Source organism: Biomphalaria glabrata, chromosome 7 (assembly GCF_947242115.1).
Source record: "Biomphalaria glabrata chromosome 7, xgBioGlab47.1, whole genome shotgun sequence".
NCBI lineage: Eukaryota > Metazoa > Mollusca > Gastropoda > Planorbidae > Biomphalaria > Biomphalaria glabrata.
Window position 1 is genome coordinate 42,688,961 of NC_074717.1, and position 25,445 is coordinate 42,714,405.

At 37.4% G+C, this 25,445-nt stretch overlaps 2 protein-coding genes across 2 annotated transcripts in view; both read left to right on the forward strand.

Moving 5' to 3' along the window:
• Positions 1–890: 890 nt before the first annotated feature.
• Positions 891–6,063, forward strand: LOC106077440 (uncharacterized). The gene is made up of 2 exons (XM_013238193.2): positions 891–1,189; positions 3,825–6,063. The coding sequence occupies exon 2, from the start codon at positions 3,840–3,842 to the stop codon at positions 4,698–4,700; it is 861 nt and encodes a 286-aa protein (XP_013093647.2). The 5' UTR covers positions 891–1,189; positions 3,825–3,839; the 3' UTR covers positions 4,701–6,063.
• A 14,542-nt stretch (positions 6,064–20,605) lies between these two features.
• The window catches only part of LOC129927497 (uncharacterized), a 115,615-nt gene continuing 110,775 nt past the window's right edge, over positions 20,606–25,445 (forward strand). Inside the window, exon 1 of the mRNA XM_056037065.1 lies at positions 20,606–20,840. The gene's annotated coding sequence lies outside the window, so the exon portion shown is untranslated. The remainder of the gene's footprint in view (positions 20,841–25,445) is intronic.

Here is a 25,445-nt window from a genome sequence, read left to right on the forward strand (position 1 = left end):
TAGATATTCAACATTTTGTAACTTTAAACTTTGAGATCTCAAAACATCTGTCGCGTGCTTACACTTACCTCCAGTGTTAGTGTAAGTACTCTTTCCTTCCTTTGGTCCCAATGGTTCTCAAATTGTTAAATGGTTTGTTTTTTTAATACAGAATATATATTTTTCATTCACTTTAGAATAGTGAGACTGTCACGCTAACACATTTGAAGTTAAACCTGTTTAAATCTTATGTTCACAAATTCTTCGATATTAGCATCAAGTTCCTTTTCAGAACTTACAATCTATAGGGTAGAGGATGTAAAGGTCATAAGTTTCAGGGGCCACGATTAACGTGGACAGCACTCACCCACCGTGCCACTTTCGTAGAAACTCTTGTTTAAAAGACGGACCAGTTTTACAGGTTTTAAATGGATAGATCCACGTATATTTCTAGCATAAGAGTTCTTCCATATCTGCCGTAAGGAAAAGGTTTACGTAGAATAGTCACACTGTCTTTGATTTCGAAGAATAAAAGAAATAGTGCAGTGTTTTACTTGACTACACAGACCCAGTTTCGACCTACATATTTTGCCACAACTGAAGCAGATGAAAACGTTGTGGGACGAGGGTCTATAAATATTATATTTTCCTCTTCTGCGCCTCTCTTCGGCAGAAGATTTACTTTGGGCCTCAAAAGTGTGTTTTCTGAAAGCTCTCCATCTGTCTCATTAATAAGTCATCAACTGCCAGCAGTTCGAGTCCAAGTAGCGATTGGTGCTTAGCGCCCAAAGCAATAGACCATAAGTTTAATTAAAATGTGTTTTGAAACTATTTTTCTACAGATTATATCCTATACAAATGTAATGGATGCATAAAAAAAGGAAGATACATGAAGAAAGAAAGACAAATAGAAACAAATGATAAAAAAGAAAATTAAAGGAAGAAAAAGATAGGAAAAAAAAAGGAACAAAAGGTTGTCTAAAACAAGAATTTGAGAACCCCGACACAACTTGTTTGCATCTAAATGTCTAAGTGGACTTGCCTAGGCATTGAAAAGATCTAAGAGTAAAATATAAATCCACTTTAACCAAAGCAAGTGAACTTCATGACACCACTAACTTGTGTTATAATACTGTTTTCACAAGACAAACTAATTTTAATGTGTAGTGCGAACGACAGGCTTTATTGAAATATTTCTTATTCTTTAAAGGTAATCAATAAGGTTTATAGTATTTTTAGAGTTATAATGACAGAAAATTGTCCTTAAAAACATCATTTATTGGTTTTTAATTGTAATCAGATAATTTCGCACGCACACCACGGACACTCCAAGATCGGTGTGTTAGTACTAAGTTATCTGTTGCTTCTGCACATAATTTACCAAAATTATAGTTTGTAAACAGGGCCGGCTTTAGAATTGTGGGGCCTAATTTTATGGGTGCCTGCGAGGCCCCATCTTCTATTTTTTTTTTTAAACAAAACAACTATTATTGATAATTAGATCATTATACCAACATTTGTTTTACTACATGCATAGTAAGCTACTCACACTCATTAAGTGTCTGTGGGTTAAATAGCGTTAGGTCCATCGCACGATAGGCCTTCACTAAATATGTTAACCCTTTAAGTCCTACAGCTTTAAAAGCATGAGACAAGAGCCTTGACTGATAGCGATATGCTCAATGTAAATTGCGGGGCACATGCCAGGAGCCATTGGTCTAATCGGCCTAGCTCCGCCCCTGTCTGTAAAGCTATGATAATACTATGACACCATAATAAATTTAAATAAGCATTACAATACAGAATATTTATTATGCTTTGTCAATGCGTGCTGTCATACCATACTTAAAAATATTTATAGATATGCAAATACAGTTCAAAGCTCAGAGATAAACAAAAGGTTAGGATTGACGTTCAGACAAATAGCCCATCAACAGCTAAAATTAGAAACGTTTATAATAAAAATAATAATAATCTTTATTGTCCGTAAGGAAATTAGTCTTACAATTTGTGCATTTCACAAAAGACATTATAACTATAAGAAAATATATACTGTGGATACCATCGTAAGTATGACCTCCTGATAAAGAAATGTCTTATAATAATATAATTTAGTTAATGATCATGGTTAGTACCAATTTGGTTAAAAGATTGGAAACTAAACTGAGGATAAATAAATTATGAAAGCAAATAAACAATTTCTTGAGCAGATGCCTTATCAACTTTGAACAGCTTTTGGTGTCATTACAGATTTTCAAAAGAACTATAAATAGCTTGTCTTTTGGTGTATCCGGTGCGCAAACTAAAGGAAGTGACGATGATCTATATCTTTCAAAGGGATGAAAATATTGTAGCACTTTTTTAGCATGGCTGAAACACATTTTAAAAGAATTTAGCACTTTTAGCATGGCTGAAACAAATTTTAAAATAATTTAGCACTTTTTAGCATGGCTGAAGCAAATTTTAAAATAATTTAGCACTTTTTAGCATGGCTGAAGCAAATTTTAAAATAATTTAGCACTTTTTGGCATGGCTGAAGCAAATTTTAAAATAATTTAGCACTTTTTAGCATGGCTGAAGCAAATTTTAAAATAATTTAGCACTTTTTAGCATGGCTGAAGCAAATTTTAAAATAATTTAGCACTTTTTGGCATGGCTGAAGCAAATTTTAAAATAATTTAGCACTTTTAGCATGGCTGAAACACATTTTAAAATAATTTAGCACTTTTTAGCATGGCTGAAGCAAATTTTAAAATAATTTAGCACTTTTTAGCATGGCTGAAGCAAATTTTAAAATAATTTAGCACTTTTTAGCATGGCTGAAACAAATTTTAAAATAATTTAGCACTTTTTATCATGGCTGAAACACATTTTAAAATAATTTAGCACTTTTTAGCATGGCTGAAGCAAATTTTAAAATAATTTAGCACTTTTTAGCATGGCTAAGCGTAAAGAAATTTCAGTAAAAATAAAGTTTTATACTTTCACTCTCTGACTTACAACTTATTTAAAAACAAAGCGACAACTAACTAGCGGTAATTTGAAGATTTGATTAAAGTCGATGTCACTATTAACTAGCACGCATTAATATATGGTTAAAATTATAGCTCTTTTTTTTCTTTTTACAAAGCTTTTATCAACTCACTGTCTGTCTAGTAACAAGTTTCTACACGTTATTTCTCCCACATCCCGTCTTTGATCAAGCTGAATTTTTGAATAATTATTTCTTGTATTATTATTGACTACTTTGATTGGTAAGTCGAACAAGGGAAAGAAATTGTACTTGACTGATAAAGTGGTATAAGCTGAATTACTCCCCCTATATGGTTTGTAGCACACACAAAAGTTTACAAAGAACTAGAAAAAAAACTATAAAAACTATTTACACAAGCAGCTCCCTGGCACAATGGTTAGCTGAGGAGACCGTGGAGGCCATAGTTCGAATTCATGTGGGTCACTTTTTTATATATTTTATTTGTATTTTTATAAATGCATAAAAAAGCGATGACCCAGATACCCCCTTCTTTCTCCCCCTACCTCCCTCCTACTGGGCCAGACTAGTAATGGAATCATAGTGTAAAAAAGCTTAAAAACAATTAGTAAAAATATTTCTAATCGGATAGATTTATGGTTGTTGATGTGGATATGCACTAATTGATACAACAAAACGTCGTATAAGCTTTTATTTTTAAGTTATTTTTTGGTTTCTTTGTTGTTGTTTATTTTCTTGTTTCTTTGATTGTAATAGTAAAGTTCAGTTTAGCGTGTTCATTATTGTGAAAATCCCCACTATTTCATACAAACTTTCAATTAAAGATAATTTTTTGTTCAATATTTCTTCTTAGGTAAACAGTCTTAAGATGAGCTTCCACCATTTTATTCCATTAGTCGTCTGTGTCCTTTTATTATTCTTTCAAGACGGCCTAAGTGTGGAGCACAAGGTTTCCGAGTCCTGTCGGGTGTCCATCGCTGACTGTTACCTGAGAGTGTCCAGACTCAACCAACAAGAAACAGCAGATCTATGCAAGATGATGACCACCAAGTATAGATCAGTCACTGCGTACCACTGCTTAGTCCGGGTAGGTCTGTGTACAGAGGGAGAGTATGACATTCTGAAGACCTTAGCATGCCAGGACAGTCCCAACTTTCAGCCGGCCTCAGCCCTCGCCAAGTTGAAGCTATACCGGACTATCAATCTGGCAAACAAGACGTGCCAGAGCCAAATGCTAGTCTGCATCCGGAAGTATATCACCGCTATTGTTTTAAAGCAACAGGAACATTACTGTGCCCTGGTAGACCTTGACATCAACGGAGTCACGTCCAAGTCCTGCCTCGCGGAAAACAGATCCTGCTCCGACTATGACTACCAAACCATCAAGGAGGCCGCCTGTGACACGGCCCTCATAGAGAAAGATTTCACTCCCTTTGTCAATGCCATTCAAGCCATTACGACTCAGTGCAGACACTCGATTGAAACCTGCTACAGCCGGAGTCAGAACGTTCGTCTGCTGATCAACAGTGAGCAGTATTGCCAGGTGATGCATGTAGAAGAAAGCGGCTCCTCCACTTACCATTGCCTGGTTGTCCAGGGCTCATGCTCCAAAGAAGAGTTTGAAAAACTAGAGCAATCAGCTTGTAAAGGCATCAGCATCAATTCTAACATTCCGGCGGTGGCTCTTGGTTTAGCCATTGTTCTTTTAAGTCTTGATAGACAACCTTGATGTAATTCTGGTCATCACCAACACGAATGCTAAAAACATTTTACACTTATGTATCTAATGTTACATTATATTATAAAAACACGTATTAGGATGTAAATAAACATAGGATAGGACCAGTGAAGTAGCTACGGATTTAGGGGCCTGGGTGGGGGGGGGGAGGCTTGTCCTATTAATAATATTTGATATTCGACATCATGACATGAGATAATGGCATAATATTGAATGCCAAAACACATTTCGGTCATTTGGGAGACTCGGGGGGGGGGGGGAGGAATTTTCACATTTGGACCCCCCCTCCCTTCACCCTAGCTACGCCAGAGGATCTGACCAAAGAAGGAAGGTCTACAAAATACGTTAAATTCTGGTCTTTAGGAGGAAATTCACATAAGACTAAATAAATGTAACGAGAACTGAATTTGAAGAGCTGCGACTAGCTATTTAGAGTCTGGAAATCAAATATTCTTCACGAAACTAAGATTGAAAATTGTGTGAGACTTAGTAACTTTTCTACATAACATAATAGTATGTTTTGTTTCTTTGTTGCTATACCTGTTTCATATTAGTTCGAATGAGAGAAAGAGAGAGAGAGAGAGAGAAAGAGATGCAAATGAAGATTGGGACAGAATTAAATCACTATGATAACTTGGTATGTATTATATACTAATCGAAAGAGAATGTTTCTCAAACTTAATGATTCCAATTTTATTTGGGCCGCACAGGAGGTAGTTTTTAAATTTCTCTGATATAAAGTCTTTTCTACTTGGATTTTAGTTATAACTCTACTTATCTATCTTTTTATCTTCTAAAAGTCGTCAGCAACACGGTCAATTCTTTCAAAGAAAAAAAAATTCATTTGAATACGGCTTCACCAGTGCCATTCGAGTGTCTTTATTTCTTCAGAAATGTCACATGGTACTGATCGACGTGTCACTGTCCAGATGACGTCTACAGGACTACACACTGAGCAGTAGTATGATCTTCAGACGACATTAAAAGCGTAGGCCTACAAGTGTTTGTGCTTCCAATATGTCTCAGTCTTCACTCCAAAATTTAACTGCGTTGTTGACTCCAGGATAATGAATTTTTCAAGCTGAACACGTCACGACGGGGCCCCGCCAAAGACCCAACTGGAGGTGCTAGTAGCGCTCCACAGACTATCTAGCAGGCTAAGAGGGTGGGGGCCTGGGGGGGGGGCAAATATAACTTTTCAGGTTCACTGTGGGGGAATGACTAGTACAAGTTTTAAAAACTTTAGGGATAGAGAAGAAATCAAAACTATAACTAAAAGAATGATTTATAATTTTTGTAACTAGTATATACAATTTTTTTTTCAGAGTAATGAAATAAAAATATACATGAGTTATCTAATTGTTATAGTTCTTTATTTTTTAAAAATCTTTATCAGAAACATTTTTTGTGTTTAAAAAAACTGTAGCGTTACTTGACGTAACAGGAGTACTTACAAACACTAAGACTTCGTTCACTGTAGATTGATAACACACACTACTTAACTTACGAATACACTATTAAATCTGTAGCATTTTTACGTCTCAAGAGACGATCTTTTCCCTTTGCAACTTCTTGTGTGGCTAAAGAGGCCAATCCCTGATACACAGCTGCGATCGCAGGTTGGGCATAAGTGATCACCAGGCGCCGTTGCATTATTACCCTTCTTTCTGCTTCTGTAGTGAATGGCATCTGCATATGACAGCTATTAAATAAAACACAAAAATTATAGTTATACAGGAAAGAAAAAGTTGAATATTGTAATAAATCTAGGGCAAATACCAAACGAAAGGAATGAACAATTACACAAGTTTAAGTATAAACTTAAAGAATAAGGCTAATGGATGCAACCATCAAGCAGGACACATTGACCTAATTCAACAAACACTATGAACCGAAACTGTTTCTATCTGCTCATCTCAACATTCTGTTTACATCAGATGCTGAAGAGTGCGCAACATCTTGTACACCATATGAGTACATTTATAGAGTCAGTAATTTCCAATGATGGATATAATGTCATGATGTTGGTTGACCTATTTTGCAGACATATTCTTAATACACAACATTACAGTCTGCCTTTGCTTAGGGGTGTCCTAAAAATCTCGAAATTGAAAGTCCCAGTCTTCACCGAGATTCGAACCCAGAACCATAGGTTTCTAAGCCAAGCCAAGATTTTCTGATAGGGAGAGAACAAACTGTAATAATAAATGGCTCAAAATCAACACCAATAACAGTAAACTCGTACCTCAAGGAACAGTCTTAGGTCCACTACTATTTTTAATTTACATAAACGATTTATCAAGTTGCATTAGTTCAGGAACAAAAGTCAGATTATTTGCAGACGATTGCGTAATATATCAAACAATAAAAACAACACACGATACAGAAATTTTACAAAGAGAATTACATGAATTACAGAAATGGGAATCAAAATTGGAGCATCTCTTTAAACCCAGAAAAATGTCAGTATTAAGAGTAACAAAAAAACTAAAACAAATTAATTCCACTTATCTTATTCATGGCAAACCAGTAACACAAACTAAAAACGCAAAATACCTAGGTGTTATAATAAATGAAAAACCGTCATGGAATCCCCATATTGATGAAACTACAAAAAAATCAAACAAAGCATTAGGGTTTATTAAAAGAAATTTATATACATCAAATAAGAACATAAAACTAAAATGTTATTAACCTTGGTTAGGCCAATAATAGAATATGCATCCTCTGTGTGGGACCCCTCAACTCAAGAAAACATTCTGAGATTGGAACAGACACAAAATAGAGCAGTGAGATTCATAACAAACGAATATTCACATTTGACTAGAGTAACACCTTTAGTAAAATCACTAAATTTAGAAAGCCTTCAGGACAGAAGACTCAAAAGTAAAGTAGCAACTATACATAAAACACTGAACCATAATCTTCAAATACAAAAACAAAATTTAATAAAATACTCTGAAAGACACAAAGATAAAGGCATATACCTCGTTCCATATGCTTGGGCAAATTTGTACAAATGCTTCTTCTTCCCTAGTGCTATTAGAGCATGGAATGGGTTGCCTGAGCTAGCCAGGAAAACCGGTGACTAGTCAGAATCTAAGTCATTGGTTAATATGCATGACTAAATGCATGACGCGTAGGACGTAATCATCTTCTTTTTTGAAGTAACGTCTGTACTATATAAGATAAGAACCAGTGACTGCGCAGGCAACAAAGGTACACAACTCTTTTGGAAACGATTAGCATATCCCAGTGGTCGTATTTTCCTGGCTTATTGCCCTTGAGCTGATTTCTCCTTTAAAATGGATCCCGAAAAGGCGGCAAGTAAATTCAAAAGATAACAGGTTTTGACTAACAGGCGAATTACTTAAATGATATTTAGTGACATTTAACCAAAAATTGGCCAGAGCATTTCTGCTTCTGCAGATTTACTTCTGTCTCTGCAGATTGGCTTCTATCTCTGCACATCGACTTCTGCTTCTGTATATTGACTTATATTTCTGCAGATTGACTTCTATCTCTGCACATTGACTTCTATCTCTGCACATTGACTTCTGCTTCTGTATATTGACTTATATTTCTGCAGATTGACTTCTATCTCTGCACATTGAATTCTATCTCTGCACATTGACTTCTGCTTCTGTATATTGACTTATATTTCTGCAGATTGACTTCTATCTCTGCACATTGACTTCTATCTCTGCACATTGACTTCTATCTCTGCAGATTGACTTCTATCTCTGCACATTGAATTCTATCTCTGCACATTGACTTCTATCTCTGCAGATTGACTTCTATCTCTGCACATTGACTTCTATCTCTGCAGATTGACTTCTATCTCTGCAGATTGACTTCTATCTCTGCACATTGACTTCTATCTCTGCACATTGACTTCTATCTCTGCACATTGACTTCTATCTCTGCACATTGACTTCTATCTCTGCACATTGACTTCTATCTCTGCACATTGACTTCTATCTCTGCACATTGACTTCTATCTCTGCACATTGACTTCTAAATATCCTTAAATTAAAAAACCCAGTTTTCATCGAGATTCGAACCCGGGTCTCCTCGGTTTGGAAATCTTCTGTCCTGGAACTGTTCCCTGAAGGAAGGTTTTGCGAGCTCTAAAGACCTTGTAATATGGCCATAGATTTTTAGCTAGCGTTTTTTTTTTACGATAGTTAGCATGTCATCGTGGGATCCAATCACTGCAGTAACCCTGTCTCTAATCTTTTTTTTTTTCGCGATCTTTAAATCCTTCTGTAGCAACTCAGTTCAATTGTTAGGATCCTCCTCTCTAGTTCTGCAGTCAGCTTTCATACTTACAAGCATATGAGAATGTGGCCATGACCATAGAACGCATCAATTAGATTTTAGTGCCGAGGGCTATGCCTTTGTCTTTCCGTATTATTTCAAGTTTTGAAAGTCCTGCTGTGAGCTGTGCAATAAGATAGCAGCACAATATTTAGTTTCAGTTTTTATTTCGTTTTACTAACCCACTTCTTTTATTTTAAAAAGCAGTATCTGGGCCACATCTAGAGCTCTCGCTAAAGGGTACAGTCACAGAAATACAAATGTCAGTTTACTCAAACTTATCTTAATTTTTAAAATAAGTTCTAGCCCCAACGTAATGAAAATTTTCCGTTCAAAAATTGTCTTCCCTTTCTGCTCTAGCTACTTAACGAATAGCCTCCCCTTACAGCTCCACCAATCCTGGGCCGCTAATTACGTTTCCTGCCACTAAGCTGCCCTTAACCCAGACCCAGGCATTTCTAAAGCCTGGCGGAATTAAGGGCAGACAGAAAGGGGAAACAATCTACAGAAATAACTAGATAATGTCGTGGATTGTTAGTGTGTATTGTTATAGACTACGGCAGTATTTTACTGTATGTGTATCACACAAAATAAATATATGTTGAAAATGAACGCAATTTAAATATAGCACAACAGCATAAGATTTGCTTTAGCCGATAAAAAGCAGTACCACTTGTCTTATTCATGGCAAACCAGTAAGACAGACTAAAAACGCAAAATATCTAGGTGTTATAATAAATGAAAAACTATCGCACCACTGCCTAGACGATGATATTATAAAAAAATCAAACAAAGCATTAGGGTTTATTAAAAGAAATTTCTATAAATCAAATAAGAACATAAAACTAAAATGTTATTTAACCTTGGTTAGGCCAATAATAAAATATGCATCCTCCATTTGGGACCCCTCAACTCAAGATAACATTAAGAAACTGGAACAGACACAAAATAGACCAGTGAGATTCATAACAAAGGAATATTCACATTTGACTAGAGTAACACCTTTAGTAAAATCACTAAATTTAGAAAGCCTTCAGGACAGAAGACTCAAAAGTAAAGTAGCAATTATACATAAAACACTGAACCATAATCGTCAAATACAAAAACAAAATTTAATAAAATACTCTAGACACAAAGATAAAGGCACATACCTCGTTCCATATGCTAGGACAAATTTGTACAAATACTCCTTCTTCCCTAGTGCTATTAGAGCATTTAATGGGTTGCCAGAGCTAGCCAGGAAAACCAGTGACTTGGCAGAATTTAAGTCATTGGTTAATATGCATGACTAAATGCATAACGCGTAGGACGTAATCATCTTCTTTTTTGAAGTAACGTCTGTATTATATAAGATAAGAAGATAGGATATTTTCCCTTCTCTAAGGTATCCCATAAACCATAGAGAGTTTAGACCATCCAAACATATAAAGTCATATCTAAATGGGGTGTTCACATTATCTATTTACAAATAAGAGTTGCAATAGATAAATAAAAAAAAAACAACAAACAATATGGATATTGAATATCAGAGGAATATAAAGGAAGTAACATTATAATTACAAGTGCACTCTTTTTGTCTTTATAAATACGTCATGTTTTTATATTTATTGTAAAATGCATTTACATTAAAGCCTGGAGAAGGTATGGTGCAGTATGGGCCTGTCCAGTAAAATCCTTCTCAGGACCTCCATGTTCTAAAATTCGGCACGCTGGTGTTTCTAGTATAAATATTGTATTTCCAAAAGTTTTGATACCGAGACATTGAACTCCGAAAAACAAAAAAATTATATCTATATTTTTTATAAAAACTTGTAGTAGACCTAGCTGTATATAGAGCTGGAAGATCATTTACCAAGCGCACGGGACCTCGTGGGAGAAGGTGCTACAAAACATTTCTCTTATTTAGAAACATGTTCGACTTAAATACAGGCTTTACACTTAAGTCATTGGCTTACTACGGAGGGTTTTGAGTATAATTTGAAATTTAAGGTCCAGGTGTTCTTGGATCTACGCCGGATGACCAACACCTCAGAAAAATGTGCGGAACTGGAAGTTGTTTTCTCGTTCTATATTTTTCAATTTTTTTTTAGCAGTTTTTTTTTTGTCCTCCGAAAATATAACGATTATGTGGCACAACCTTAACAGGGGCAACTTGCACCATAGATGGTTGGGCACACATTAGAGTAAGGAAATATTGGTTGGATTCTGGGATACCATGATCAAAGGGCACATATCTCACCTTCACCTTTTGGACGTTGGGGCATCACACATAATCTGTCGACCATCTTTCTCCATTCCTGTCTTTTCATTTGAATGGAATCTCTTTCAATGACACCCATTATTTTCAGTTGCCTTCCTATCGCTTTCTCTATCTGTCTTTTCTTCTTTATCCTGGTACTGTTCCCTAAAGGAAGGTCTTTGCGAGCCCTGAGGACCTTGAGATATGGCCATAAATTTATAAAACAGTAATTACCTGGTCATGGTTATGATCCTATTTCTAATCTCGTCCTTTGTGTTGTGATCTTTGCAGCAGATACTTAAGATTCTTCTATAGCATCTCAAGTCTATTGCTAGGGTCCTCGTCTCTAGTTATGCAGTTGGCGTCCAAGATTCACAAGCATATAAGAGTGCGGCCATGACAAAGGAGCGCGTCAGTCTGATAGTAGAGTCGAGTGCTATGCCTTTGTTTGTCCAAATTGTTTTGAGTTTTGAAAGTGCTACTGTGTTTTTTGCAATATAGATGGTTACTTGTGTATTATTCCTTCAACTTAATCTATACATTTGTCCTGTTGGCTATCGGTCATAATTTTGGTTTCGATTGATTTGCATACATTATACTGCGGATATTTGTTTATGCGCATCTTCAAGTCTGCTCTTCTTCTGTCCTTGCCAGACCATTTATGTTAATTAGAAACTTGAACTCTGCTAAGCCTTTGCTTTTCTGGCTTATTCAGGCTACTCTTTCCATACATTACTAAAAGCAAAACACTGTTACGCCACACGTGCATTTGTAAGATTTTGTTTGTGAAAGTATTATCGACCCGTGACAATAAAAAATGACCGAACAATACAGGCAACAAAACGAAACAACTAATTTCTTTTAAATTACGCTTTTGTTATTTTAATGGGTGGGGGTAAAAAAAAAAAAGGGGGGGGGGGGAATGAAATCTCAGACGGGCATTGCATGCCACTGCGACCTTTTGTCGTCTGTACAATGGAGTATTCATTGTCGGGGAATGCGGTATGGAACATTTATCGTCAAATCTAATGGAATGGCTGCGAGGCTCAATAAAAGACGTATGATGACGTCATCGTTAGTTGTTGTTTACGTTTCAGCGCAGTACACGCATTTCCTTTTAGAACCTAATTCAATAGAGAGAGAGAGAGAGACAGACAGACAGAAAAATGGAAGAGTGTCTATTGTCGATAACATAAGCGATAGTGTGTGAGTGTGTGTGTGTGTGTGTGTAATGAAAGTAGGTGTAAAAGAAAGAGAGAGATAGAGAGAATAAGGCAGAGAGAGAAGATATGGGATTTAAAAATCGAAAGCAGAAAGCAACACTGATACACAAAAGCAAAGCACATGCTTTTTAATATCCATTCGCAGCTGATCTAAATGTAGATTTAGTGTCTAGTGTCTATACATTAACAACCCAAATAACAAAATTTTAATGAAGTCTTAATATCTTTAGATCTAATAAGTGATTCATTTATTTCAAAATATTATTTCTTATACGGATAGAGGGTAGAGCAGATGGCCTCTGAAAAAGGCAATGGACAGCTCTCATATTTTAGGCGCGAAGGAAAGATCTAATAGCAGAAGACCTAAAGGAAACTTAGATAGACCCCCGTCGGACAACAGCTTTGACTACATCAGGTGTGGAGAAATATTCAGGTCGGAACTGGGTCTGCGTGGCCACTTTCAGTTTGGTTGGAAAACGAAATAGTGATAAGGGAAGATCTCACTATGTGATAAGGGAACATCTCGCCATGTGATAAGGGAACATCTCGCCATGTGATAAGGGAACATCTCGTCATGTGATCAGGGAACATCTCGCCATGTGATAAGGGAACATCTCGTCATGTGATCAGGGAACATCTCGCCATGTGATAAGGGAACATCTCGTCATGTGATAAGGGAACATCTCGCCATGTGACAAGGGAACATCTCACTATGTGATAAGGGAACATCTCGCAACATGTTTGACATATGTCCAATACACTAGATCAGTGATACACAAACTAAGACCCGCGGGCCGTGTGTCAAATCTAGTGAGTTAATAATAAACTACCCCTCCGCCTTCACTTAATCGCCTTAATCTGACGAACTTTGGGGCACAACACATGATCTGTCGACTGTCTTGAGTAGAATCTCTTACAATAACAGGCAGTCCATACGTTAGCAGCCTTTTTTTTTTCTGAGACTGTTCCTGAAGAAATTTTTTAGCCAGCCCTGAGGACCTTTTGGTATGGCAATAAAGTTTTTGTTGGCGTTTTCTTACAGCACTTAGCAAGTAATCGTGGGGCTGCCTTAATCTTGGTAATAATCTCTTCATTTTTTATGCGTAATTAGTAATAAGTACAATTTAAATCTACCAAGTTACTTAAACTTATAGAAAAGGCCTACCTGTTTAAACCTTTTTTAGATTAGTTTGCCATTTTAGCTCTCGTTTTAATGTTTCTAATTTTATCACAGTGCCTTGAGCCTACATTTTTTTTGGTAACAGCTCTCTATAAATTAAGTATTATTATTATTAGAAGAAGCTATGAAACTCTACATTATTGTGCTCTGTCAATTTTATTGTTGAGCTCTTGTACTGAACGGTGCTACCAGATTAATTAACTCTCTCCCCACTCTGATATTCAAATGGCACTCAAAAGGCAATTAAAAAGTCACGTAACTCTTGAAACTTCAGGAATAAGTTGGGAAAGAGTTGTACCAGAAGACCGAAAGGGTTAAAAAAGTAAGTAAGTGAAACATCCAAAAGTTTTAAAGTGATGAACTCCAAGCTTATTGCAGAGGAAACTTGTCCGAGTGCCAGGCAATCAACACAAGAAGAAGAGCTGCATTCTTTTCACAAGTTTTACAATAACGGCACCTGGCTAAGTGGCTAAATGATTAACTTAGATTCTTTTATGGGCGAAGGGGAGGAAGGGGATTTAGCAAAGATGATATTTCATAACAAACACATATGCAAAGTAACAAATGATGGCCAGAAGTAAAAAATGATGGCCAGAAGTAACAAATGATGGCCAGAAAAAACAAATGATGGCCAGAAGTAACAAATGGTGGCCCAGAAAGTAACAAATGATGGCCCAGAAAGTAACAAATGATGGCCAGAAGTAACAAATGATGGCCAGAAGTAACAAATGGTGGCCCAGAAAGTAACAAATGATGGCCCAGAAAGTAACAAATGATGGCCAGAAGTAACAAATGATGGCCAGAGGTAACAAATGATGGCCAGAATTAACTAATGATGGCCAGAAATAACAAATGATGGCCAGAAGTAACAAATGATGGCCAGAAGTAACAAATGAAGGCCCAGAAAGTAACAAATGATGGCCCAGAAAGTAACAAATGATGGCCAGAAGTAACAAATGATGGCCAGAAGTAATAAATGATGGCCAGAAGTAACAAATGATGGCCCAGAAAGTAACAAATGATGGCCAGAAGTAACAAATGATGGCCAGAAGTAATAAATGATTGCCAGAAGTAACAAATGATGGCCCAGAAGTAATAAATGATTGCCAGAAGTAACAAATGAAGGCCCAGAAAGTAACAAATGATGGCCCAGAAAGTAACAAATGATGGCCAGAAGTAACAAATGATGGCCAGAAGTAACAAATGATGGCCCAGAAAGTAACAAATGATGGCCAGAAGTAACAAATGATTGCCAGAAGTAACAAATGATGGCCAGAAGTAATAAATGATTGCCAGAAGTAACAAATGATGGCCAGAAGTAACAAATGATGGCCAGAAGTAACAAATGATGGCCAGAAGTAATAAATGATTGCCAGAAGTAACAAATGATGGCCAGAAGTAACAAATGATTGCCAGAAGTAACAAATGATGGCCAGAAGTAATAAATGATGGCCAGAAGTAATAAATGATGGCCAGAAGTAACAAATGATGGCCAGAAAAAACAAATGATGGAAAGAAGTAACAAATGATGGCCATATGTGATACAGGCCAGTAATACAGTTTAGCGTGCTATATTGAAAGGCAAGGGACAATACTGGCATGAACTTTGCACGTAAATAGTGCCCGTGTTATGGTCATCTGATCATAAGCCTGGCAGACCAGAGACACAGTGTGTAGGAAAGGGGCAGTTCAAGACCGGATACCGGGACTGTTAGTCGGCCATGAAGTCAGTCCCGGTGCAGTCCTCCAGTGAAACGTACGAGTCCAGGAAGAGACAGTAGAGTTTATGAGTTTAGTACAGTGATATACAGTCTAACGTTGTAGTAGTTGATTGTGTTGCCAATTGTGTCGTATTGGCTGTTTTATTTGACCATTATTAAAGTATCAGATTATTTGGAGCCTTGTTGTCAAGTTCTTGATGTGTTGATGTGTTGTGTTGTGTTTAGCAGTGTTTACAGAAGGCCTGATAAGGAGAGAAAACCGTAACAATACTTTCAGACGTTGGTTGGGATAAGATCATAAGAACAGGATAATTAGATAGAAAGGAGGGAGAGAGATAGAGAAAGAGAGAAAAGAATAGAGAGAGAAAATGAGAGAGAGAAAGAGCTAGATAGAGATAGAGAGAATGAGTATACTAGTGAACAGACTTGTACATCATTTTGTTTGTGCTTTCTTTTTAACTTCTAGTATACGATCGCATTGTTCAAGGAAACTCCAAAACAGAATCTCGGAGCTGAGACTTCACTGTTCGACCACATTCATATTGCGTAAACCTTTCAAAAGTTTCAATTCTCAAAGAGTAGTCTATAAAGACAAAATAATATCACAAAGTATCCAGAGGTCACCTAGAGCAGGGGTTCTCAACCTGTGGATCGCGACTTGGGGGTCGTCTAAGACCATCGAAACTATGGATTGTTATTGTCTACTCTTCTAGTGCTGTATCTGTGTGTCCGGGGGGGGGGGGGTCGCCGCAGAGTGGGGGATTGTAAAAAGGGGTCGCCGAGCATAAAAGGTTGAGAACCGCTGTCCTAGAGACTTGCTTCAGTTGTGTTAGCTTTCTGCATGCTTTACTCTTATTTTAGTTTAGGGTTGGCCAGGCTGATCAAGTAGCCTAGATCTAAATGTTTTATACAAATATCACATATTCACGTTTACTTTATGTGGACAGAAAAAAAAAGCTGCGTTTATACTAATTATTCGTATATTATATGCATACTTATTCATTCATTTACATAATCAATGGGTTTTCTGCCTTTAGCACCTAGATCTGACGAGATCATGATTAATCTCAATACGTCTATGTTTCAATACACTTCTACCTTATACATCTATACAACAATACATCTATAAGTTTTAATCTATATGTGTCAATCTATGTTTTAATTGAACTATTGTAATGACATCGTGGTTCGATGATGACCACTTTTGTCATCCAGGGGCTGAGGGCTTTGCACTGGGGTCTTATGCCTCCTCATGTGGCTGGTGAGACCTGTGTGAGCCCGGAATGTTCGGCTGCACACTAGGCAGGTTATTCCAGCTGGAGCTAGTGCCATTGGCCTTGTTTTTCTTCTCTGGCGCTTTTCTTCAGCTAGCACTGTTCTCTTGTCCTCTACAACCTGTGCGCCAGTTTTCACAGCGCGACGCCATGATGCTCTGTCATGTGCCTCTGTCTCCCAGATGGCTGGGTCTATGCCGAACGCCTTTAGAGATGCTTTAAGGGTGTACCTGAAGAGTTTTCTTTTATCCACCTTGCGAGCGCTTTCCTTACCTTAATTGGCCATACAGGAGTCGTTTAGGGATGCGGCGGTCTTCCATTCTGTAGACGTGTCCTGCCCATCGCAGCTGGGACTGCATGAGGATTGTATGGATGCTTTGCACACCCGATCTTCGAAGGAATTCAGTATCTGGTATTTTTTCTTGCCATTTGATATTTGACGTATTGATCATCTAATTTTAGACTGGTAGCGCATAGGCCTATATGGTAATTATTTTTAGACATTTCGCATATGAAAACGTATACATAGGGTCCAGAGAAATAAGTCAGTTACCGATACAAGTACTACACCATTACCTATTAGACTTATTCAGTATTCTAGACAGGCGACATTTGGATAGAGTTAAGGACAACGGATTCCCCTATTCTGTTAATATACATATATGTGTATTTGTATATAATTTCTGTGCATTTCGCTAGTAATCAAATTACACTCAACATGAAATGTAAACATGTAAACAGCCCATCTCACAATACATCAATATATCTATAAAAGAAAGCTTTGTTCCCCTTATAATTTCAGAACTTTGAACTTTAAAGCTTATTTTTTAACTCTTTCTCTCCAGAATTATTTACAACATTCAGGTGGAATCAACGTTGGTTTCGTCAGTTAGGAGAGAAAGAGTTAACCTGATAATTTTAATGACAAAATCATTTCTTTTCAGAACTTCTACTCACTTATTCATAAAGTAACACACAAACAAGGACAGCTAAGACAATTTTTAAAAAGGGTTTGAGAAACATAAAAGAAAAAGATTATTCAATTTCATGAAAACCTGGCAATCATCTTGCGTACAAGCTGCCACATTGAATTAGACTTGTCATTCCACAAAACGTTTTTGTTTCTGGAGTTTTCAGATTCTTTTGAGGCTCGGCGTCCAGCAGGTTAAAAACATTAATGTTAATGTTACATCCAGGAATAGTTTTGTTACATTGTAATCGATTGTGTAGTAATTATTTGTTTTAAGGATTGCCTGTAATTTATTAAAATTTAATTAGGAAGATAGAAATGTATTATTCTATATATTTCTAATTTCTTTGACTAGTTTTGTATAATGTTTATTCTGTTTATCAAAGAATAAAACAGAACAGCACTACAATATCAATGTTTATTCTACATCTTTATTGTATTTATTTATGACTAGCTGGATTTGACCAGCGGGCCTTAGGGTATTATTGATTTAGTTTTTTGGATTTAGATCTATTCAGAAATGGCGAAATTTTCCTTCAAATTGTTTATTTACCTTTGCCACGAAAATAAAAATAGATTGAGAAACAAGGTTTACCCGTTAAGCTGAAATATTCATATCTTATATTAAATACTGTGAAAATGGGTTTACCCGATTTGTTAAACCGTTTTGCTCTTTAATAGAGGAAATTATGTTTTGTTTTGTTTTTTTATTTTTAGGGCCCTCCTGTAGCGGGAGGGACATTAATTATACACCACGGTCCCTGCCATGATCAAAGGAACATTAATGCCAAGTCTTATCAAGATTGGTCAAACGGTTTCGACTTCTATGCGGGACATACATATACATAGGCTACACATTTACACCTTACATTCAATTATCTCTATTAGATATCGTTGTTAGGTCAAGGGTGGTGTGATGTAGCTCTAGACAGTAACTCTCCCCCTCACAGGTCTTCTGATTCCCTATCAAATCACTTTTAATTCTGTACTTGCTATCGCCGTTTACTCTGCACACGTGCCGCCTCTTTCATTGACATTCACTTCCAGTTTAAACGTCGAACTTACAGTTTAGAAATTAACATCCTTTCTTCGGATATACTGCAGCGGTTCTCAACCTTTTATGCTCGGCGACCCCTTTTTTACAATCCCCCACTCTGCGGCGACCCCCCCCCCGACACACAGATACAGCACTAGAAGAGTTGACAATAACAATCCATATTTTCGATGGTCTTAGGCGACCCCTGACAAATCGTCAATCGACCCCCAAGGGGGTCGCGACCCACAGGTTGAGAACCCCTGGGATATAGTAACTTAGTCATACTAGTACACACAGTGATACAGTCACACAATCATACAGTCACACAGTGAAACAGTCACACAGTCGTACAGTCACAGTTATACAGTCATGAAAAGAAATATTTTACATATAAATCTTTGCATTTTTTCTTTATTTCTTATAGACTTCAATGCTGTCATGTAATTTCAGGCGAAATAGACAATCTATTCAAACAGAACAGACCATAATTTTGTTTACTAATAATTTGCCAATATTAGATTTTTTCTAGCATTCATAACTCATGAATCTTCATACAAAGAAAAAGATATGTTAGGCATTTATTTTATTGGCATTAGGGCAAGGCAAGAAAGTGATTAGTTGTTCCGAGGTTAGGGCAATATGAACAAGACAAATAGAACATCATTAGGCTTTCAGAATGATATGGGATCAACCGAAAAGAGCATCTATCTTCTTTTTTTTTTTTCACAAAACAATTATTACTATTAATTAGATCATTTTATTAACATTTGTTATTCAGCATGGAAGCCACTCAAGCGCAATAGGCGTAAGAGGGTTAATTGAAGTTACGTCAATCGCACGACAGATCTACACTAATGTTACCCAATTAAATCCTTCATCTTTAAAAGCCTGTGACAAGAGTCGTGACCGATATTCTTAACGTAAACTGCGAGCTCCTGCTTGGCGCGGGGTTGATTGAAGCAATCGGTCAAATCGGCCTGAGGCCAGACCTGAAAGGTTATGCTTTGTTAGCGTAAAGTACAACTTTTTTTTCAGATTTGTCAATATCTGGATAACCTTATAGGTTTTGTTAGATCCAAGATGTCCTGAAATAATGAAACTAAATATCTCACTTTCTCCAGGTACTATACTTTTTGGCTACCTTTTGTCGTTGTGTTATCCAGCCATCCATTCCAGGGGCGCTACTGCCCATGGAGGGCTCTGGCCTGCTTCAACACATCCCTCCATTCAGATCTCTCCTGGGCCTTTCGTCTCCACGCCCTAACCCCAAGATGATGTAGATCTGCTTCCATATCATCAGTCCATCGCATTCGGGGTCTGCCTTTGGGTCGCCTGCCTTTTGGGTTTTTTGCCTGTATACGATTTTCGCTCCTCTGTTATCTGACATTCTTTCAAGGTGACCTGCCCAACGTAGTCTGTTCTTTTTTCTTATTTCGTTCACTATTGTGCTGGTCACGTGAAAACCTCGTCCACCGTCGATCCTAGAAGCAGATGAGTTGAACGTTATTTGTTCTCTTGCATAGCAAGGTCTGAAAGGTCTTTTCACTACAATGGTATCTAAACTGTACACTGTTTATCCTTTTCTTAGGAAACTCAATAATCAGAAACACAAGAGAGAGAGTGAGATGACGTAGATATAGACCTAGTTACAAGTCAATCCAGACGTCCCAAAATCAATGATGTGCCATCTTTATTTTTTTTACCAGGTAATTAAAGCATTTTTTCTACACTCCCTATTTATTATCTCCCTTCTCGGGTTGTCGCCCCTTATATCTCCACTTGTGTGCGCACATTCTCCTTTAGATTGTCTTCTCCTGTCCCTGGCGTGAGTTGTCTTGACCTTTGAGCGTGACCCCGTTTTATTGCCTTGAGCGTCAAGTGGATACTTAAAGAAGAAAAAATAAATAAATGTACTCGGCGGCCAGGCTGTTGTTTTCTCCCCTTGTGTAATCCTGTTTCTGTGTTCTCGTGAAGTCTGTGATTTTGTGTAGTGTGTTGACATTATGTAAGTGTGTCAAAGTCGTGCCTGGATAGCACGTGTGTTGCTGCGCTCTGGACAAAAGGCATATTATTAGATGCAGTGCGATCCTTTTGTCTCGAAACAAAGATTGGATTTAAGACATTACGATATTCGGAGCAGCTGAAACAGATCTAGATCTCAGCGTAAGGTAATGGTATCTCATTATTATGTACAGTCAGTAGGAGGCGCGGTGGATGAGCGGCAAAGCGCTTGGATTCCGAACCGAGGTTCCAGGTTTGAATCCTGGTGAAGACTGGGATTGTGAATTTCGGGATCTTAACTCTTTCTCCGTAATTATTTACCACATCCTGGCGGAATCAACGTTGGTATCGTCAGTTAGTAGAGAAAGAGTTAAGGGCGCCCCTGAGTCCACCCAGCTCTAACGAGTGGCATTATTTGGAGAAAGTAAAGGCGGATGGTCGTTGTGCTGGCAACCCCCACATTCTCGTTAACCGTGGGACCATCAAATAGATGACCTTTACATTATCTGCCCTAGAGATCGCAAGGTTAGAAAGGTGGACTTTATACTCTTCTTTATGTACAGTCAGTACTTCAATTTGAATGTAGTGCAGTGACTCGTTTACAATGAAGTTAGGGAATCAAAAAACGCCAGAATGTTTGTCGTGAGCTTCGACTCTGCATTCTGTCTAGAGTCTAACTAAATAAATTATGGCTTTTATATAGCGCTACTTTCATGCTTATAGCATGCTCAGAGCGTTTTGGTCCAATCTCAGTTGTGTACCAGTGGAGGGAGGGGGTATCTAGGAGAATGTTTTTTCCGTGCTGCTTTAAGGCGCTCATTAAACACAACTCTGCCCGATGTCTGGTATTTGCAACCTTTGGGATGTGTGGCCGAGGGCGTAAACCACTTGGCTACCTATCAAGCGGTTTTGAGTTTCAATCTGGACTCGCGCTGAGTTGTATTTGCTGACCACTTAAAGCAGAACGGAAACCTGCTCCACTATAGCCCTAGGACAGATGTATATAAATGCACGAACTGTGACAAACTCTGCCGTTCCAGAATGGGCTTGATCAGTCACTCCAGATTTTGCCCCATCTCAAAGCCAGTGACTCATCTGGGCGCGTTCATTGTCTTCCGAGACAGAAGGAGCCATATATATGTAAATCGTTAAAAAAAAACAAACAGCTTTTTTAAAGAAAAGAACTCGCACTCCCAACTGTTTCTCAATAATGTAGAAGTTATTTCTCTTATTAGATATCGAGCAAAATAATTAATTACGAAAAATTAATTGACAAATTGGTTCATTTTTAATTGAATCATGTTTTGTTAGTTGTAATAAACTATTTTTTAAGCTTTTAACTTGATCCATTTTAGAGAAATAACGTGTTCAATTAGTTAAGGGGGCGAAACCCTACATATTTAGGCGTATATGTAAATACTGAGGAATTAATTTCCCTTGCTGGTATCAAACAAAATCATTAGTTTCCAGAAATTAATTAAATAATGTGTTATTTTATTTGTTTTATGTTTTGTCTATGCCCCTGAATAATTGTGCAAAGTTTTGTGGGGGAAATAACGTGAAATTTTTTTTTTACCAGACAGAATGAGTTGATACTAAATTTTTAAAAAAAAATGCATCTCGTAAATAGGTTTGACGGTTAAATAGGTTTGACGGTTCAAATGTGCATTTCTCTGTTGGACTTAATATTGAAAAGTGAGACTTGTCTTTCCTGTTCCCGGAAATGCTTGACAGCTTCCAATGCTGACTACTACGAGTGCTGACGGATGAAGGGTGTAAATCTAACAACGCCATTATGTTTCCATAGCAGCTGCTAGAGAAAAGGTTCAGAGATAGAAGTTGAAGTGGTTTATATCAAATACTTGTAGGAGTTGTGTGGAACATTGGTAAATAAGATGAACTTTGAAAAGACGTAAGCTGAGCTGATTTTGGTCCTATTGTAAGACTTGACACACGTATCCAAAGTCATCCTTCAAGCTCCAGTGGAGAGAGCACACAGAAAGGGGCGTCGCAAAAAAAGCTGTCTGGACAATGTAAATGAACGGACCGGACTCTCTTTTGATATCTTGATGCAAGACGCGTATGACGTAATCATCTTCTTTTTCGAAGTAACGTCTGTATTATATAAGATAAGATTTTGCTAGCATTGATTTTCTGACGTCTGATTTGACTTGGAACTATAACTTTAACTAAGACGGTTTATCAGAGCACACTCTCTTCTTTTTGAATCAATCAATTAATAAAAATCTTTATTATCCGTGAGGAAATTTGTTTTACAATTGTGCATTACAAAAATAAATAAATAAATGATTAGAGCAAACATTTGTACGATATCACACAAGATATAGGTTCCTACCCCAGTTTCTCTTTAACATTTCATGCGAAATTTACAACAGTAATTTACATATTGGTCAAAGATTTAATTGCCAAAGGAACAAAGGGTTTTTGTGTCTATTTGTTTTGTGATAAGTGTCTAACATCTTCTTTGTGATGGTCAAATGTTAAAATCATGAAGAAAAGGAGGCTTTTTTTATGCTTAAGATCTTTATAAATTTCCAGTGGCATATCCATATATCTTTGTAGTCCAACTTTACACCTAGAGATATACCGACAGTATCAGCACCCACCAAACAATCAGTGACACGTATACCGACAGTATCAGCACCCACCAAAAAATCAGTGACACGTATACCGACAGTATCAGCACCCACCAAAAAATCAGTGACACAGACGTATATCCACACACTACGCCACTGCGCTTCGACCCACGCCACATCTGTAGTGCTGTAGCACAGGTCGTGTCCAGTGTCAAGGACTTTCTGTAATGACTTCCTGAAAGTCCCCTTACATCGTCTTCAGAAACCCCTCAGCCGTACACCCGCTGTCCATCATTTGGAACCAGCACATTGTCCATCGCCCCGCTGACCAGCGTCCACTTAACGGTCACGACACCATGTTCTCGTCCCAAAAGTATTGGATCGTATCTCTCTAGGATTACCGTCTCCTCGTTCTCCTCGCACTGAAACTGTAACTGTTGATGGTGTGTCATTGTCCGATGTATAGATAAAAATTTCTGCTCTTATAATATTTACACTATTTTATCTTTTAACTCCTTTCACGGAGAACGTCATCATCTTCTTTTTTTTTAACTAACATCTTCAATATATAAGATAAGATAAGACGCACACCTAATGAAAAATTCCAATATCAAGATTTTTACATCGGTCAAATGTTTTTTTTTTAAGTAACAGAACAGTATTTCAATGGTAACAGTATTTACCCTGATTCCCCTTCACGTCTGAATCTGTTGGTTTCTCTGCTCTTATCTAATGGTTAACGTCTGAAAGCGGGCGGGCGCTATCTCCTGTCCACCGGACATCAAATGATTCAATCTCACACTCAACTCTCCAGTGCGTGTATTTTTGATCCCCTGGACAAAAGCCCTTGGCATTACTCGGGTAACAAGCGACAGATGTCAGTGAAAGGTTTTCTTCAGAGACATTCCAGTCTTCGCACCACTTCCAAAGTCTTGCAGGAGTGTGTTCAATATGTGGCAGGGAAATGTGTTTTCAATCCGTTATCTTCCTTTGCTTTTTATTACCGTGTAAACATTTTATTTTATTTATTCAAGTCGACAGCCTAATTAAACACACATACACAGAGAGAGAGAGAGAGAGAGAGAAAGTGAGAGAGAAAGAGATAGAGAAACAGACAGACAGACAGACGCGATTTCCTAACAACTTTTCATTTTCAATTGTAATTTGTTTTCAAAGCAACCTAACATCTCATATACATATACGTTATCTGTGTATATGTATATATATGTGGTGGGGGGGGGGGGGAAATTCCCCCACCCCAGAAGAAAAAATCCTGGCTACGCTCATGCTCTCTTTAGTCATGTATGAACTTTGACAATAATCTTTTACTATGGAGCTAGAGAATATTTAACAATAACATATTAAATGGGGGCTCGGTGGCTTAGTGGTTAATCGCTTCGGAACCGGGGGTCCTGGATTCAAATCTTGGTGGACTGGGATTTTTTCAAAATTTCTGGATGATTAGGGCGCCCCCTATTTCTCTCAACTTTACTAGGTACCTGACTTTAGTTGGGCAAGGTAAAGGCAGCTGGTCGTTGTGCTGGCCACATGACACCTCGCTCGTTAACCGTTGGCCAGAGAAACAGAGGACCCTAACATCATTTGACCTATAGAACGCAAGGTCTTCTTCTTCTTTCTCATTTTTTTTATGTTGGATCGTTCAGATGACTAGTCCAATATATGACATGTACTGCGCAGTGGTTTCCAAATCAAGGAGTTCTACATATAGTTTTCTTTCTATTGGGGTGTTTTGGGGCATCGCAAGGTCTGAAAGAGGAGATTTTACTACAATATTAAATAGATGTAGATACTTTACCGAATATACTCTCGAGACATTTTTATCATTTTAGTCTTTTCACCAGATGTTTAAAACTTAAATAATTTTTAAAAGTCGAGATGTCTTTTTTGAACAACAAACCTTTTATTTTTTATCTTCAGTGTACTGCATTACTGCAGCATGAGCGCTTCAAGCCTATTAAATTAATTTGTGTAAAACTAATCTAGTTAGTTTCGTCCTACTAGCGACTCCGGTATGACTTGAAAAACAAGGGACTTTATTCTTTGTTACTACCATCACAGGACCATGTAAGGGACATAATTCATAAGACTACCTTAGAAGAGGCTACCACCGTCTTAATTCTAGACAAGAGACTTAATTCGTTATACTCGATGCTT

Excerpts from the sequence above, each read along its gene's own strand:
- LOC106077440 (XM_013238193.2), top strand. The coding sequence starts at position 3,840 with ATGAGCTTCCACCATTTTATTCCATTAGTCGTCTGTGTCCTTTTATTA.